General features: G+C 53.4%; 3 protein-coding genes and 1 long non-coding RNA gene across 6 annotated transcripts; all 4 read right to left on the bottom strand.

Moving 5' to 3' along the window:
* Positions 1-1,309: 1,309 nt before the first annotated feature.
* On the bottom strand, positions 1,310-3,370 carry LOC117009861. 2 transcript variants are annotated; one of them, XR_004420554.1, is made up of 4 exons: positions 3,305-3,370; positions 2,720-2,945; positions 2,109-2,255; positions 1,310-1,408 (listed from the first exon to the last, which is right to left on the bottom strand). It is a non-coding gene; the product is annotated as an uncharacterized LOC117009861 (long non-coding RNA). The 2 variants fall into 2 exon arrangements; XR_004420553.1 differs by lacking the exon at positions 2,720-2,945 and having other exon boundaries at positions 3,305-3,363.
* A 1,432-nt stretch (positions 3,371-4,802) lies between these two features.
* On the bottom strand, positions 4,803-11,307 carry LOC117009766 (mediator of DNA damage checkpoint protein 1-like). Its single transcript, XM_033084096.1, is given in 6 exon segments — positions 4,803-5,151; positions 7,606-7,716; positions 9,451-9,516; positions 9,518-9,577; positions 10,360-10,545; positions 11,200-11,307. Coding segments are annotated over 6 exon segments (849 nt in total). The 3' UTR covers positions 4,803-4,833.
* Positions 11,308-11,683: 376 nt separating this feature from the next.
* LOC117009814 (pistil-specific extensin-like protein) lies at positions 11,684-13,825 on the bottom strand. Its single transcript, XM_033084181.2, has 2 exons — positions 12,465-13,825; positions 11,684-11,922 (listed from the first exon to the last, which is right to left on the bottom strand). The coding sequence occupies exons 1-2, from the start codon at positions 13,679-13,681 to the stop codon at positions 11,793-11,795; spliced, it is 1,347 nt and encodes a 448-aa protein (XP_032940072.1). The 5' UTR covers positions 13,682-13,825; the 3' UTR covers positions 11,684-11,792.
* Positions 13,826-14,800: 975 nt separating this feature from the next.
* Positions 14,801-16,345, bottom strand: LOC117009820 (pollen-specific leucine-rich repeat extensin-like protein 1). 2 transcript variants are annotated; one of them, XM_033084192.1, is made up of 2 exons: positions 15,957-16,345; positions 14,801-15,508 (listed from the first exon to the last, which is right to left on the bottom strand). In XM_033084192.1, exons 1-2 carry the CDS (start codon positions 16,320-16,322, stop codon positions 14,984-14,986), a joined length of 891 nt encoding a protein of 296 aa, XP_032940083.1. In that variant the 5' UTR covers positions 16,323-16,345; the 3' UTR covers positions 14,801-14,983. The 2 variants fall into 2 exon arrangements, with proteins under 2 accessions (XP_032940083.1, XP_032940082.1); XM_033084191.2 differs by having other exon boundaries at positions 14,801-15,479; positions 15,784-16,322.
* Positions 16,346-16,459: the final 114 nt, after the last annotated feature.

The raw sequence follows: 16,459 nt of genomic DNA, 5'->3' as shown, positions 1-16,459 counted from the left end.
CCCTCACCTGTCCCAGGTGTGTCCCCTCACCTGTCCCAGCCGTGCTCTCACCTGCCCGCGCAGCCGCAGCTCCTGGCCCCGGTGCAGCCTCACCTGCAGCAGCAGCTGGAAAACCTTGTGTCGCCAGCGGGCCAGCAGCGCCTGGGGACGGCACAGGTGAGACCCCAAATACACCTGAGAGACCCTAAACACACCTGGGGACACCAAATACACCTGGGGACGGCACAGGTGAGACCCCAAATACACCTGAGAGACCCTAAACACACCTGGGGGACCCCAAACTCACCTGGGGAACCCCCAGGTGTGTCCCCAATGTCCCCCAGGTGTGTTCAGGTGTGTCCCCAACATCCCCCAGGTATCCCCAGGTGTTACTGGGAGCACTGGGAGTTACTGGGAGCTGTTACTGGGAGCTGTTACTGGGAGCACTGGGAGCTGTTACTGGGAGCACTGGGAGTTGTTACTGGGAGCACTGGGAGCTGTTACTGGGAGCACTGGGAGTTGTTACTGGGAGCACTGGGAGCTGTTACTGGGAGCACTGGGAGTTGTTACTGGGAGCACTGGGAGCTGTTACTGGGAGCACTGGGAATTGTTACTGGGAGTTACTGGGAGCACTGGGAGTTGTTACTGGGAGCACTGGGAGCGGTTACTGGGAGCTGTTACTAGGAGCACTGGGAGTTGTTACTGGGAGCACTGGGAGTTGTTACTGGGAGTTACTGGGAGCACTGGGAGTTGTTACTGGGAGCACTGGGAGCTGTTACTGGGAGCACTGGGAGTTGTTACTGGGAGTTACTGGGAGCACTGGGAGTTGTTACTGGGAGCACTGGGAGTTGTTACTGGGAGTTACTGGGAGCACTGGGAGCTGTTACTGGGAGCACTGGGAGTTGTTACTGGGAGCACTGGGAGTTGTTACTGGGAGCACTGGGAGCTGTTACTGGGAGCACTGGGAGGCCTCACCTGCTCCGGGCTTGGCTCCGCCCCCTCCATTCCGAGGCTCCGCCCCCTCAGCGCCTCCAGCTCCATCTCCAGGATTTGGCTCCGCCCCTTTTCTGCCTCAAGCTCCGCCTCCATCGTTTGGCCCCGCCCCTTCAGGGTCTCAAGCTCCGCCTTCATTGCACGACTCCGTCCCTTTTCTGTCGCAAGCTCCGCCTCCAGGTGTTGGCTCCGCCCCTTTTCTGTTGCAAGCTCTGCCTCCAGGTGTTGGCTCCGCCCCTTTTCTGCTCCAAGCTCCGCCTCCAATTGCTGGCCCCGCCCCCTCAGGGCCTTAAGCTCCGCCTCCAGTTCTTTGCTCCGCCCCTTTTCTGTCTCAAGCTCTGCCTCCATTCGCTGGCTCCGCCCCTTTTCTGCTTCAAGCTCTGCCTCCACATCATGGCCACGCCCCTTTCCTGAATCAAGCTCCGCCCCCAGAGACCTGTGTGGGGAACGGGGATACTGGGAGTACTGGGAGTACTGGGAATGGGGATACTGGGAGCACTGGGAATGGGGATAGTGGGAGCACTGGGAATGGGGATACTGGGAGCATTGGGAATGGGGATAGTGGGAGCACTGGGAATGGGGGATACTGGGAGCACTGGGAATGGGGATAGTGGGAGCACTGGGAGTGGGGAATGGGGGAGCACTGGGAGGGGGATACTGGGAGCACTGGGAATGGGGATACTGGGAGCACTGGGAATGGGGGATACTGGGAGCACTGGGAATGGGGGATACTGGGAGCACTGGGAATGGGGGATACTGGGAGCACTGGGAATGGGGGATACTGGGAGTACTGGGAGCACTGGGAGTACTGGGAATGGGGATACTGGGAGCGCTGGGAGTACTGGGAATGGGGATACTGGGAGTACTGGGAATGGGGATACTGGGAGCACTGGGAATGGGGATACTGGGAGTACTGGGAATGGGGATACTGGGAGTACTGGGAATGGGGATACTGGGAGCACTGGGAGCACTTGGAAGGGGATACTGGGAGCACTGGGAGTGGGGGATACTGGGAGCACTGGGAATGGGGATACTGGGAGGACTGGGAGGGGGATACTGGGAGCACTGGGAATGGGGGATACTGGGAGTTACTGGGAGGGCACTGGGAGGTTACTGGGAGTTACTGGGAGCCTCACCTGGAGCGCAGCACGAAGTGGGAGGGGGGGATGAGCCCCCCCATACTGGGAGGGGGGAACTGGGAGCACTGGGAGTGACTGGGAAGGGGGAACTGGGAGCACTGGGAGGCACTGGGAGGGCCTGGGCGGGGCTCGGCCATCGGCGACCTGTGGGAGGGACAGTTCCCAGTAAGGACCAGTATGGACCAGTATAGGCTGTCCCCAGTCCCAGTAACCTCCCAGTTCATCCCAGTTCTCTCCCAGTGTCTCCCAGTTCCCTCCCAGTCTCTCCCAGTTCATCCCAGTTCTCTCCTAGTCCATCCCAGTTCATCCCAGTCTCTCCCAGTACATCCCAGTTCCCTCCCAGTCTCCCCCACTCCATCCCAGTCCCTCCCAGTTCCCTCCCAGTCTCTCCCAGTCCATCCCAGTCTCTCCCAGTCCATCCCAGTTCGCTCCCAGTCCATCCCAGTCTCTCCCAGTCCATCCCATTCCCTCCCAGTTCCCTCCCAGTCTCTCCCAGTTCATCCCAGTCCATCCCAGTCTCTCCCAGTTCATCCCAGTCCATCCCAGTCTCTCCCAGTTCCCTCCCAGTCTCTCCCAGTTCATCACAGTCTCCCAGTTCATCCCAGTACCTTCCAACTCCCCCCAGTCCCTCCCAGTTCCCCCGCGCGGTGCACGCCGGGAAGGCGCCCCCGCCGCCGCTTTCCCGCGCTCTCTGCTCAGCCAATCAGAAGCGGCGGTTTCCGGTTCCCGCCTTCCCCGCTGACCAATGGGAGGCCGTGTAGGGGAGAGGTGGGCGGGGCCACAGGAAGAGAATGGACCAATCAGAGCTCGGGGGTGGGGCTAAAGGATCGGGTCCTGGAAGGGGAAATGGAGTCATGAGGGGGAAATGGGGTCCTGGAAGGGGTAATGGGGTGCTGACGGGAAAATGGGGTCATGAGGGGGGAAATGAGGTCCTGGAAGGGATAATGGGGGTCCTGGAAGGGGTAATGGGATCCTGCAAGGGGAAACTGGGACCTGAGGAGGGAAACGGGGTCCTGGAAGGGGAAATGGGGTGCTGAGGGGGAAATGGGGTCCTGGAAGTCGTTCCCAGTCCCTCCCAGTCTCTCCCAGTTCCATCCCAGTTCGCTCCCAGTCCACCCCAGTTCGCTCCCAGTCCATCCCAGTCCCTCTCATCCCACACCAATCCCCGTTTCTTTCCTTCCGTCCATTTTTACCTTTTCCCGCTTTTCCTGCCTCAGGCCCGGCCGCCTCCGTTACCATGGCAACCGCCCGGGCCCGCCCCCATGGCAACGCCGCTCCCGCCCCTCCCGCCCCACCATTGGCTGTTCCTCCGCGCTCCGCGAGCGCTGATTGGCTGAGAGCGGCAGAAGGCGGGAATAAGAACCCGGAAGCACCTTTACGTGTTGCCATGGTGACCCGCTAACAGAAGTCCCGCCCCTCGCGCTGCTATGGCTGATTTCCTCTGCTCAGACAGCACTGATTGGCTGATGATGGAGGGGCGGGGCTAAAGGCGGAAGTGCCCACACGGATTCCCAAAATTGTCCCTAAAACCTCCCAACCCCCCTCCAAATTCAGGATTTTTTCCCAAATAAAACCCCAAATCCAAAATCCAAAATTCACTTTATTGAGGTCCCCCCAGATTTGGGAGGGTCCCGACGGCTCCGGGTGCGGGGGGGCTCGGGGGGGCCCCAGAATCGGGGGCGGGGAGGGGATTTTGGTGGAAATTTGGGATTTTTTGGGGTCGTTTTGGGATTTTTTGGGGTCATTTTGGGATTTTTGGGGGGGATTTGGGATTTTTGGGGGGTCTCCGCCCGCTCCGTGTCCTGGGGGGCTCCAAGGGGGGATCCGCGACCACTAAATTGGGAATTTGGGGGGGATTTGGAGTAAAATTTTGGGTTTTTTTAGGGAGATTTGGGGTTTTTTGAGGGGGATTTTGAGATTTTTGGGAATTTCCCGAATTTGGGATTTTTTGGGGAGGATTTTGTGGCTCTCCCCGACGGCTCCGAGACCTGGGGGGCTCAAAATCGGGGTCGGAATCCTTGAGTCAGCCCGGGGCCGTTTCGGGGTTTTTTTTGGGGCAAATTTGGGATTTTTTTGGGATTTCTCGAATTTGGGATTTTTTGAGGGCATTTGGGGTAAAAATTTTGGGATTTTTGGGGGGGATTTTGGGATTTTTGGGGTGGATTTGGGGTTTTTTGGGGGTTCCCGAATTTGGGATTTTTTGGGGGGTCTCCGCCCGCTCCGGGTCCTGGGGGGGCTCGGGGGAGGGGAGGAATTCCCAGAATTTTGGGGTTTTTGAGTAAAATTTTGGGATTTTTGAGTAAAATTTTGGGATTTTTGGGGGGATTTGGGGATTTTTGGGGGGGATTTGAGATTTTTTGGGGGGGTCTCTGACCACTCCGGGTCCTGGGGGGTCCTGGGGGGGATTTTGGGAGGAATTTGGGATTTTGGGCAGAATTTTGGGATTTTTGGACAGAATTTTGGGATTTTTGGGTGAAATTTTGGGATTTTTGGGAGGAATTTGGGGTTTTTCCTTGGGAATCTTTTGATTTTTGGGTGAAATCTGATTTTCTTTGTTGGGAATTTTTGATTTTTGGGCTGAATCTGAATTTTTTCGTTCAGAATTTTCTGATTTTTGGGCTGAATTTGAATTTTTTTGCTGGAATTTTTTGATTTTTGGGTGGAATTTGGGGTTTTTTCTTGGGAATTTTTTGATTTTTGGGGTGAATCTGAATTTTTTCCCTCAGAATATTTTGATTTTTGGGGTGAAACTGAATTTTTTCGCGCGGGATTCGGGGCATTTCCAGCGGGATTTTTTGATTTGGGGCTGAAATTTGAATTTTTCTGTTGGGGATTTTTGGATTTTCGATGGGAATTTGACTTTTTTTTTGTGTTTTTGGGGGGAATTTGGGGTTTTTTGGAGCAGGAAGGGGCGGAGCTCGAGGCGCTGCCGCAGAGCCCCCGAGAGCAGAAACTCGGCCGAGAGCAGCGGGAGCCGCGCGGCCTCGAACGGAGCCCAGAGAGCGCGGTCCTGGGGGCACGAGATCACCAAAATATCGGGCTGGGGGAGAGAAAATGAAATAAAATAAAAATCAGAGAGAGAAATAAAAAAAACCTGGAGAAAATCGAGTGAGAAATGGAAAAAAAAACCCATGAAAGACCCAAAAAATCCCCCAAAAATTCCCAAAAATCCCTCCAAAAATCAAAAAAAAATCCCCAAAACCCCCCAAAAATCCCCCAAAAATCCCAAAAAATTCCAAAAAAACCCCCAAAAGTCACAAAAAAATCCCCCAAAAATCCTAAAAATCCACCAAAAAATTCCCCAACCCCCCCCCCAAAAATCCCAAAAATTCCCCCAAAAATCCCCAAAAAACTCCCCTAAACCCCCCGAAAAATAAAAAAAAAATTCAAAAAAAATCCCCAAAAATAAAAAACCCAAAAATCCCCCCAAAAATCCGAAAAAAATCCCCAAAAACCCCAAAAAATCCCCCCAAAAAGCCCAAAAGATCCCAAAAAACGCCAAAAATCCACTAAAAATTCCCCAAAAACCCTAAAAAAAATCCCCAAAAAACCTCAAAATACCCCAAAAAATCCGAACAGGAAACCCCCCAAAAAATCTCAAAAAACCCCAAAAATACACCAAAATACCCCCAAAATCCCAATAAAATCCTGAAAAAAACCCCAAAACTCTGAGAGAGCCCCAAAAAATCTCAGTTGGAAACTCCCCAAAAAACCCCAAAAATCCCCAAAAATCCCTCAAAAAAGCCCAAAAAACCCCAAATATCCACAGAAAAATTCCCAAACCGCCCCCCAAAAAATCCTCAAAAAATTCCCAAAAAACCCAAATAAATCCCAAAAATCCACAAATATATTTCCCCAAACCTCCCCCAAAAATCTCAAAAATCCCCCCTAAAATCCGAAAAAATCCCCAAAACCTCCCAAAAATCCCTAAAAATAAAAAAAATTCCAAAAAAACCCCTAAAAGTCACAAAAAATCCCCCAAAAATCCACAAAAAATTCCCCAAAACCCCCCCAAAAAAATCCCCCCAAAAATCCCCCCAAACCCCCGAAAAATAAAAAAATTTAAAAAAAATCCCCCCAAAATAAAAAAACCCCCAAAAAATCCCAAAAAAGCCCAAAAAAATTTTTAAAAACCCCCCAAAAATCTCAAAAAAATCCAAAAAATTCCCCCCAAAAATCCCAAAAATCCCCCAAAAAATCCCCAAAAAATCCCCCAAAAAATCACACAAAACCCCAAAAAATTCCCCAACCCCCCCAAAAAACAAAAAAAAAATCCTAAAAAATAAAAAACCCAGAAAATTCCCCAAAAGATCCGCAAAAATCCAAAAAAATCCTAAAAATCCCCCCAAAAAATCCCCCAAAACGAAAAAAAAATCCTCAAAAAACCAAAAACACCCCAAAAAATCCCAAATAATCCCAAAAAAAATACCCAAAAAAATCCCAAAAAAATTCAAAAAAACCCCCCAAAAATTGCCCCAAAACCCAAAAAAATCCCAAAAACTCCCCAAAAATAAAAAAAATTCCCAAAAAATCCCCCAAAACCCCAAATCCCAGTGGGAAATCCTCAAAAAAACCAAAGAAATCCCAAAAAATTCCCAACCCCTCCCAAAATATCCTAAAAAAATCCCCCCAAAATTCCCAAAAAACCTCCCCCCCAAAAACCCCCAAAAAATCCCTAAAAAATCCAACAAAATCTCAAAAAATCCCCCATAAACCCCCCCAAAAACCCCAAAAAAATCCCAGCGGGAAACCCCAAAAAATCCCTAAAAAATCCAACAAAATCCCAAAAAATCCCCCAAAAATCCCTAAAAAAAACCCCAAAAAATCCCAAAGAAATCCCAAAAAATCTTCATAAAAACCTCAAAAAATCACCCAAAAATCCAAAAAAATCCCAAAAAAATCCCCCAAAAATCCCCCAAAAAATCCCAAAAAAAACCCAAAAAATAAGAAAAATTTTAAAAAATCCCCAAAAATCCCTAAAAACCCCTCAAAAAAATTCCAAAACAATCCCCAAAATCTCCAAAAAACCCTCAAAAAATCCCAAAAAATCCCAAAAAAATCCCCAAAAATCCCCCCAAAAAATCCCAACCTCCCCCCAAAATCCCCCAAAATCCCAAACAAATCCCAAAAACATCCCCCAAAATTCCCAAAAAAAACCAAACAAAATCCCAAAAACCCCCAATATCCAAAAAAAATCCCAAAACCCCCCCAAAAAAATCCTCCAAAAAATCCCCAAAAATTCCCAAAATTCCCAAAAAAAATCCCAAAAATCCCCAAAAAATTCCCAAAAAAATCCCCAAAAAAACCCCCAAAAATCCCAAAAAATCCCCAAAAATTCTCAAAAAATCCCCAAAAAAATTCTAAAAAAATCCCAAAAAATTCCCAAAAAAATCCCAAAAAATCCCAAAAAATTCCCAAAAAATTCCCCAAAAAATCCTCAAAAAATCCCAAATGTCCCCAAGTGTCCCCCCATTGTCCCCTCAGTGTCCCTCACCCGGTGCTCCCGCGGTGGCAGTGGCAGGAAGGTGCCCCCACAGCAGGTGACAATGTCCTTCATGTCCTGGGGACACGGCTGCACCCCGGGGGTGACATGGACACCGTAACCCTGGGGACACAGGGACAGTGAGGGGACACTGAGGGGACACTGAGGGGACACAGGGGACAGTGGGGGGATTGGGGACAGTGAGGGGACATTGGGGACAGAGGGGATGTTGGGGACTCTGAGAGGATTGGGGACATTGGGGACATTTGGGAATATTAAGTGACATTTGGGGACATCAGTGCCATTGTCACCTGCAGCAGGGGGTGTCCCTGGGCTGACATTAGGTGACACTGGGTGACACTTGGGGACATTAATGTCATTGTCACCTTGAGCAGGACGTGTCCCGTGCCCTGGGGCTGACATTAAGTGACATTGGGGACATCAGTGCCATTGTCACCTCTAACAGGGGGTGTCCCCATGCCCAGGGCTGGCTGTAGAAGTCATTAAGTGACATTAAGTGACATTATTGTCACTGTCACCTTCAGCAGGGAGTGTCCCCCGTGCCCTAGACTGACACTAGACGACATTAGGTGACACTTGGGGACACTGCTGTCATTGTCACCTTCACCAGGGGGTGTCCCCTCACTCAAGGCTGACACTAGATGCCATTAAGTGACATTAAGTGACATTAATGTCACTGTCACCTGTAACAGGGCGTGTCCCTGTGCCCTGTGACAGGTGTAAATGACACTAAGTGACATCAGGTGACATTAAGTGACATGTGGGGACATTAATGTCATTGTCACCTTGAGCAGGGGGTGTCCCCGTGCCCTGGGCTGTGTGTAGATGCCATTAAGTGCCATTAAGTGACATTGGGGACATTAGTGTCATTGTCACCTGCAGAAAGGGGTGGGTGCAGGTGGCATGAGGTGCCATTAAGTGACACTTGGGGACATTAATGTCACTGTCACCTGCAGCAGGGGGTGGCCCTGGGCTGGCTGTAGGTGACATTAGGTGACATTAAGTGACATTTGGGGACATCAGTGTCACTGTCACCTGTAACAGGGGATGTCCCCGTGCCCAGAGCTGTGTGTAGATCACATTAAGTGACATTAATGTCATTGTCACCTGTAGCAGGCGGTGTCCCCTTGCCCTGGGCTGACACTAGATGACATTAAGTGACATTGGGGACATTTGTGTCACTGTCACCTTTAACAGGGGGTGTCCCTGTGCCCAGGGCGGACACCAGGTGACACTGGGTGACATTTGTGGACACCTGGGGACACTGTCACCTTTAGCAGGGGGTGGCCCCATGCCCTGGGACAGGTGTAGGTGACACTTGGGGAAATTAATGTCACTGTCACCTGCAGCAGGGGGTGGCCCTGGGCTGGCTGTAGGTGCCATGAGGTGACATTAAGTGACACTAGGGGACACTGTTGTCACTGTCACCTTCATCAGGGGGTGGGTGTAGGTGACACCAGGTGACATTAAGTGACATCAGTGCCATTGTCACCTGTAGCAGGGGGTGTCCCCGTGCCCAGGGCTGTGTGTAGGTGCCATGAGGTGACATTGGGGACATTGCTGTCACTGTCACCTGCAGGAGGGGGTGTCCCCGTGCCCTGGGCTGTGTGTAGATCACACTAAGTGACACCAAGTGACATTGGGGACACTTGTGTCACTGTCACCTGTAACAGGGGGTGTCCCCGTGCCCAGGGCTGTGTGTAGGTGCCATGAGGTGACACTGGGGACACTGCTGTCACTGTCACCTGCAGCAGGGGGTGGCCCCGTGCCCTGGGCTGTGTGTAGATGACACTAAGTGACACCAGGTGACATTGGGGACACTTGTGTCACTGTCACCTGCAGCAGGGGGTGTCCCCGGGCTCTCTCCAGCGCCGAGCTGAGTCTGAACCGGAGGCGCCGCTCCAGGGGGGGGATCCCGGGGCAGGAACGGAGCCGGGGACAGCGGCACGCCACCGTGGGAACTCTGGGGACATCACAGGGGACATCAATGGGGACAGCAGGGTCACACAGAGCCACCGTGGGAACTCTGGGGACATTGGGGACACTGCGGTCACACGGGGCCACCCTTTGTCCCCAAGTCCCTCCCAGTGTCCCCAGTGCCACCCTAGTGTCCCCAAACCCCCTTGTCCCTGAACCCAAACCCTTCATTGCCACCGAGTTCCCTCCATTGTCCCCAACCCTCCCAATGTCCCTAAACCCCTGATTGTCCCCAGTGTCCCCAAACCTCAATGTCCCCCCAATGTCCCCTCAGTGTCCCCAAGGTCCCCAACCCCCTCCAATGTCCCCAACCCCCCTGATTGTCCCCAACCCTCCAATGTCCCCTCAGTGTCCCCAAATCCCCTGATTGTCCCCAGTGTCCCCAAACCCCCAAATGTCTACAATGTCCCCAACTCCCCAATGTCCCCCCCAGTGTCCCCAACCCCCCCAATGTCTACAATGTCCCCAACCCCCCTGACTGTCCCCAATGTCCCCAAATCCCCAATGTCCCCTCAATGTCTCCAACCCCCCAATGTCCCCAAAGCCCCCTGATTGTCCCCAATGTCCCCAACCCCCAAATGTCCCCAACCCCCCCAATGTCCCCAACCCCCCCAACCTCCCCATGTCCCCGATGTCACCTGGATGAGCCACTCAGGGTGACAATGGGGACGCCCCTGCCCATGGCACAGAGAAATTTCAGTGTCCCCAACCCCCAATGTCCCCAATGTCCCCAACCCCCCCAGTGTCCCCACCCCCCCCCGATGTCACCTGGATGAGCCACTCAGGGGTGACAATGGGGACGCCCCTGCCCATGGCACAGAGGAATTTCAGTGTCCTGCGGATGCCATCTGTCACCAGGTGGGTGCAGTCCTGCACTGAGGTGGCCTCGGTGCCACCCAGCGAGCCCAGGGCCACCAACAGGGCTGGGGAGGCCACCAGGCCTGTGAACAGCACCTGGGGACATTGGGGACATCATTAGGGACAGCTCAGCGCCACCAGGCCTGTGAACAGCACCTGGGGACATTGGGGACATCACTGGGGACAGCTGAGTGACACCAGGGCTGTGAACAGCACCTGGGGACATTGGGGACATCATTGGGGACAGCTCAGTGCCACCAGGGCTGTGAACAGCACCTGGGGACATTGGGGACATCAGAGTGCCACCAGGGCTGTGAACAGCACCTGGGGACATTGGGGACATCAGAGTGCCACCAGGGCTGTGAACAGCACCTGGGACATTGGGGACATCAGAGTGACACCAGGGCTGGGGACAGCACCTGGGACATTGGGGACATGGGGGACAGCTCAGTGCCACCAGGGCTGGGGACAGCACCTGGGGACATTGGGGACATCATTGGGGACATCCCCAGGTGCCACCCCCAGGAACAGGAGCTGGGACCCAGCGGGGGGTGGGGCAGAGATCTGAACTGGTCTGTACTGGTTTGTACTGATTTGTACTGGTTTGTACTGGTCCAGTCTGGTTTATACTGGTCCATACTGGTCTGTATTGGTCCATACTGGTACATACTGGCTCACACTGGTTTATACCAGTCTGTACTGGTTTATACTGGTCCATACTGGTCCATACTGGTTTATACTAGTCCATACCAATCCATACTGGTCCATACTGGTCTGTATTGGTCCATACTGATCTGTATCCATCCATACTGCCCCATACTGGTCCACACTGGTCTTTACTGGTCCATACTGGTCCATAGTGGTTTATACTGCTCCATGTGTGTCTGTACTGGTTTATACTGGTCTGTACTGGTCCATACCAGTCTATACTGGTCCATACTGGTCTGTACTGGTCCATACTGGTCCATACTGGTTCATACTGGTCCATACTGGCCTATACTGGTCTGTACTGGTCTGTACCGATCCGTACTGGTTTATATTGGTCTATACTGGTCTTTACTGGTTCATACCAGTCCATACTGGTCCACACTGCTCTATATTGGTCCACACTGGTGCATACTGGTCTGTACTGGTCCATACTGGTCTGTACCAGCTCATACTGGTCCATACTGGTCCGTACCAGCCCATACTGGTCCATACTGGTTTATACTGGTCCATACTGGTCCTTACCCGGATGTGGCGGGGCTCGGCGCTCTCTGGGGCGGAGCCGGTTCTTGGCGCCCCTGCTGGCTCCTCCTCCTCCTCTGGGGGTGTGGCCAAGTCCAAGCCACGCCCATTTCCTTTTATGGGCGCAGAGGGCATGGCCTCCTCGATCCCGGCCTCTGATTGGTCGCTGCTCCTCTGGGGGCGGGGCTTGGAGCCAGAACAGGCCCCGCTCCCTCTGCTCTCGGCCAATCGGCGACTGCGCCGAACCTGGGGGGGCGGGGCCAGGGTGGGGATCCCAGAATGCAACGGGAGCCCCAAAAATTCATCCAAAATCCCCCAAATTCACCCCAAAATTCCATCTGGGAACCCCAAATTCACCCAAAATCCCCCCAAATTCACCCCAAAATTCTATCTGGAACCCCCAAAAATTGATCTGGGAACCCCAAAGCCCCCCAAATTCCCCCCAAATTTTCCCCAAAATCCTCCCAGGGACCCCCAATTTCCACCTGGACCCCCCCAAATTCTACCTAGAAACCCAAAAATTCCCCAAATTCACCCAAAAGCCCCCAAAATCAACCCCAAAATCCTCTCAAATCCCCCCCAAAATCCCCAAAATTCATCCCAAGAATTCACCTGGGAACCCCAAAATCCCTCCCAGGATCCCCCAAAATCAGCTGGGAACCCCAAAAATCCCCCAAATTCCCCCCAAATTCCATCTGCAACCCCCAAAATCTCCCAAAATTCATCCAAAAATTCACCTTGGAGACCCCAAATTCCCCCCAAATTCCCCTCAGGGACCCGAAATTCACCTCTGGGGCTGGGCCTGGTGCAGCCCCAACATCTGGATCCGGCGGCTCCGGCTCCACATCTGGAATCCTGGGCAGCTCAGGGGGCCCAACATCTGGATTTGGGGCTGGGAACATCTGGGTGGCCACATCTGGGTAGGACCTGTCATCCTCCTCCTCCACATCTGGATCTGACCCATTGTCCTCCTCCACATGTGGAATTCGGGTGGTCTTGGGGTTGTTTTGAGCCGTTTTGGGGTCCCAACATCTGGATTTGGGGCCAGGAACAGCTGGGTGGCCACATCTGGATCCGGCTCTCCCTCCACATCTGGCTCTGGTGCGTTCTCCCTCACATCTGGAATTTTGGGTGGGTTTGGGCTAATTTTGAGTCGCTTCGGGCTCCCAACATCTGGATTTGGGTGCAGGAACATCTGGGTGGCCACATCTGGATCCAGTTCCTCTTCCTCCTCCACATCTGGAATTTTGGGGCCTCTCGGGGGCGTTTTTGGGCTTTCTGAGCTCCCCACATCTGGATTCGGGGCTGGGAACATCTGGGTGGCCACATCTGGGTATGACCCATCTTCCTCCTCCACATCTGGACCTGACTCATCCTCCTCTGCCACATCTGGAATTCTGGGCGGGTTTTGGGCTGTTTTCAGTCTTTTTGGGGTCCCCACATCTGAATTGGGGGCCGGGAACAGCTGGGTGGCCACATCTGGATCTGATTCTTCCTCGCCCGCCACATCTGGATCCAGCCCCTCTTCCTCCCCCACATCTGGAATTTTGGGCAGGTTCGGGGCATTTTTGAGTTGTTTTGGGCTCCCAACATCTGGATTTGGGGGCAGGAACATCTGGGTGGCCACATCTGGATCTGATTCTTCCTCCTCGCCCGCCACATCTGGATCTGGCCCATGTTCCTCCTCCACATCTGGAATTTTGGGGTCTTGCAGGAGCATTTTGGGGCTGTCTGCGCTCCCAACATCTGGATTCAGGGCTGGGAACATCTGGGTCGCCACATCTGGGTAGGACCCATCTTCTTCCTCCACATCTGGAATTCCAGTCTGGTTTGGGGCAATTTTGAGCCGTTTTGGGGTCCTCACATCGGACTTGAGTGCAAGAACATCTGGGTGGCCACATCTGGATCCGACTCTTCCGCGCCTCCACATCTGGGTCCAGCTCCTCTCCCTCCTCCACATCTGGAATTTTGGGCTCCTTCGGGGCCGTTCCAGGGCTCCCAACATCTGGATTCGGGCGCAGAAACAGTTGGGTGGCTACATCTGGATCCGACTCCTCTCCCGCCTCCACATCTGGAATTTTGGCCACATTTTGGGTCGCTTTCCGTCTCTCTGAGGGCCGAACATCTGGATCCTCCTCCACATCTGTCCCACTGCCCCCTAGCACCACCCCACACTCAATTTGGGGGGCTGAAACATCTGGATTTGGCCCCACATCTGGAGGCTCGGGTGCGTTTGGGGCTGGTGTGGGGTTTTTTTTGGCGGCCAACATCTGGATCTGGGGTCCTCAGCCCCACATCTGGGCTGCCGGGCACACCTGGGACCGTTTGGGGCTCTTTTAGGGACTCAACATCTGGATCTGGCCCCTCCCCCTCCACATCTGTGTCGCTGTCCACTGAGAACGCCTGAGAGCCAATTTTGGGACCTGGAACATCTGGATTTGGGCCCTTTGGGGTCTCCACATCTGGAGTTTCCAGCACATTTTGGGTCATTTTCAGCCTTTTTTTGGGCTGCACATCTGGATTTGCGTCATCATCCACATCTGTGTCACTGTTGACCAAGAACGCCTGAGAGCCGATTTTGGGATCAGGAACATCTGGATTTGGGGTCTCCGCCTCCACATCTGGAATTCCAGGCACCTTTTGGGTCGCTCTGAACCTTTTTGGGAGCTGCACATCTGGATTCACATGTCCTCCACATCTGGGTCACTGTCCTCCAGCAATGCCTGGCTTCCATTTTGGGATTGGGAACATCTGGATTTGGGATCGCCACCTCCACATCTGGAGTTTCCAGCACGTTTCGGGTAATTTTCAGTCGTTTTTGGGGCTGCACATCTGGATCCTCCTCCACATCTGTGTCACTGTCTACCAAGACCGCTTGAGAGCCAATTTTGGGATTGGGAACATCTGGATTTGGGGTCTCTGCCTCCACATCTGGAATTCTGGGCATTTTTTGCGTCACTCTGAACCTTTTTGGGAGCTGCACATCTGGATTCGCGTCACCCTCCACATCTGTGTCACTGTCCTCCAGCAATGCCTGGCTCCCAATTTCAGGGCCTGGAACATCTGGATTTGCGGCCACATCTGGCGTTTCCGGTACATTTTGGGTCATTTTCAGCTTTTTGGGGGGCTGCACATCTGGATCCTCCTCCACATCTGTGTCGCTGTCTACCAGGAATGTTTGCGAGCCAATTTCGGGGGCTGGAACATCTGGATTTGGGGTCCCCACATCTGGAGTCCCTGGCACGTTCTGGTCATTCTGAGCCTTTTCTGGGGCTGCACATCTGGGTTCGTGTCCTCCACATCTGTGTCATGTCACCAGCGGGGGGTGGAGTCCTGGGCCTGGAACATCTGGATTTGGGGCCTTTGAGGCCACATCTGGAGTTTCCAGCACGTTCTGGGTAATTGTCAGCCGTTTTTGGGGCTGCACATCTGGATCCTCCTCCACATCTGTGTCGCTGTCCACTGACAACGCCTGAGAGCCGATTTTGGGATTAGGAACATCTGGATTTGGGGTCTCCACCTCCACATCTGGAATTCTGGGCACTTTTGGGGTCGTTCTGAGCCCTTTTTTGGGATGCACATCTGGATTTGCGTCGTCCTCCACATCTGTGTCACTGTCCTCCAGTAATGCCTGGCTCCCAATTTCGGGGGCTGGAACATCTGGATTTGGGGCCTTTGCGGTCACATCTGGAATTCCAGGCACCTTTCGGGTTGCTCTGAGCCTTTTTTGGGACTGCACATCTGGATCCTCCTCCACATCTGTGTCGCTGTCCACCACCAGCGTCCCGTGCCCGGGTTTGGGCCTTCCCACATCTGGATTTGGGGTCTCCACCCCCACATCTGGAATTCTGGGTATTTTTTGCGTCACTCGGAGCCTTTTTTGGGAGCTGCACATCTGGATTCACGTCATCCTCCACATCTGTGACACTGCCTCCACCAGTGCCTGACTCCTGGTTTCAGGGCCCGGAACATCTGGATTTGCAGCCACATCTGGTGTTTTTCCGGCACCTTTTGGGTCATTTTCAGCTTTTTTTGGGCTGCACATCTGGATCCTCCTCCACATCTGTCTCGCTGTCCACCACCAGCGCCCACTGCCCCATTCCGGGCCTTTCCACATCTGGATTTGGGGTCTCCACATCTGGACTTTCAGGCACATTTGGGGTCATTTTCAGCCGTTTTGGGGGCTCCACATCTGGATCCTCCTCCACATCTGTGTCGCTGTCCACCACCAGTGTCTTGTGCCTGATTTTGGGGCGTGCACATGGATTTGGGGTCTCCACATCTGGACTTTCAGGCACATTTTGGGTCATTCTGAGTCCTTTTTGGGGCTCCACATCTGGATCCTCCTCCACATCTGTGTCACTGTCCACTGAGAACGCCTGAGAGCCGATTTTGGGGTGTGCAACATCTGGATTCGGGGCTTCAGCCCCACATCTGGAGTTTCCAGGACCTTTTGGGTCATCCTGAGCCGTTTTTGGGGCTGCACATCTGGATCCTCCTCCACATCTGTGTCGCTGTCCATCGCAGCGCCCACCCCACCGCACATCTGGATTTGGGTTTCCGCCGCCACATCTGGATCTGGCCCCTCCCCGGCCACATCTGGGGTGCGCGGGGGCGGGGAAGGCGTTCGGGGGAGGGCCCAACATCTGGGGCACAGCTGGATCCTCCAGGGCGCTGCAAAGGGGGGGGGGTGGGGGAGTTCAGGACCCCCCAAAACTCCCCAGGAATTCCCAAAAATTGTTTCCCAAGGACCCCCAAAAACCCCAAGTTTGCACCCAAAAAA

The sequence above is a fragment of the Catharus ustulatus genome, chromosome 36, assembly GCF_009819885.2.
Source record: "Catharus ustulatus isolate bCatUst1 chromosome 36, bCatUst1.pri.v2, whole genome shotgun sequence".
In the NCBI taxonomy this organism is placed as follows: Eukaryota; Metazoa; Chordata; class Aves; order Passeriformes; family Turdidae; genus Catharus; species Catharus ustulatus.
Note: the sequence above shows the minus strand (reverse complement) of the source record. Positions and strands in the feature narration are given on the sequence as shown.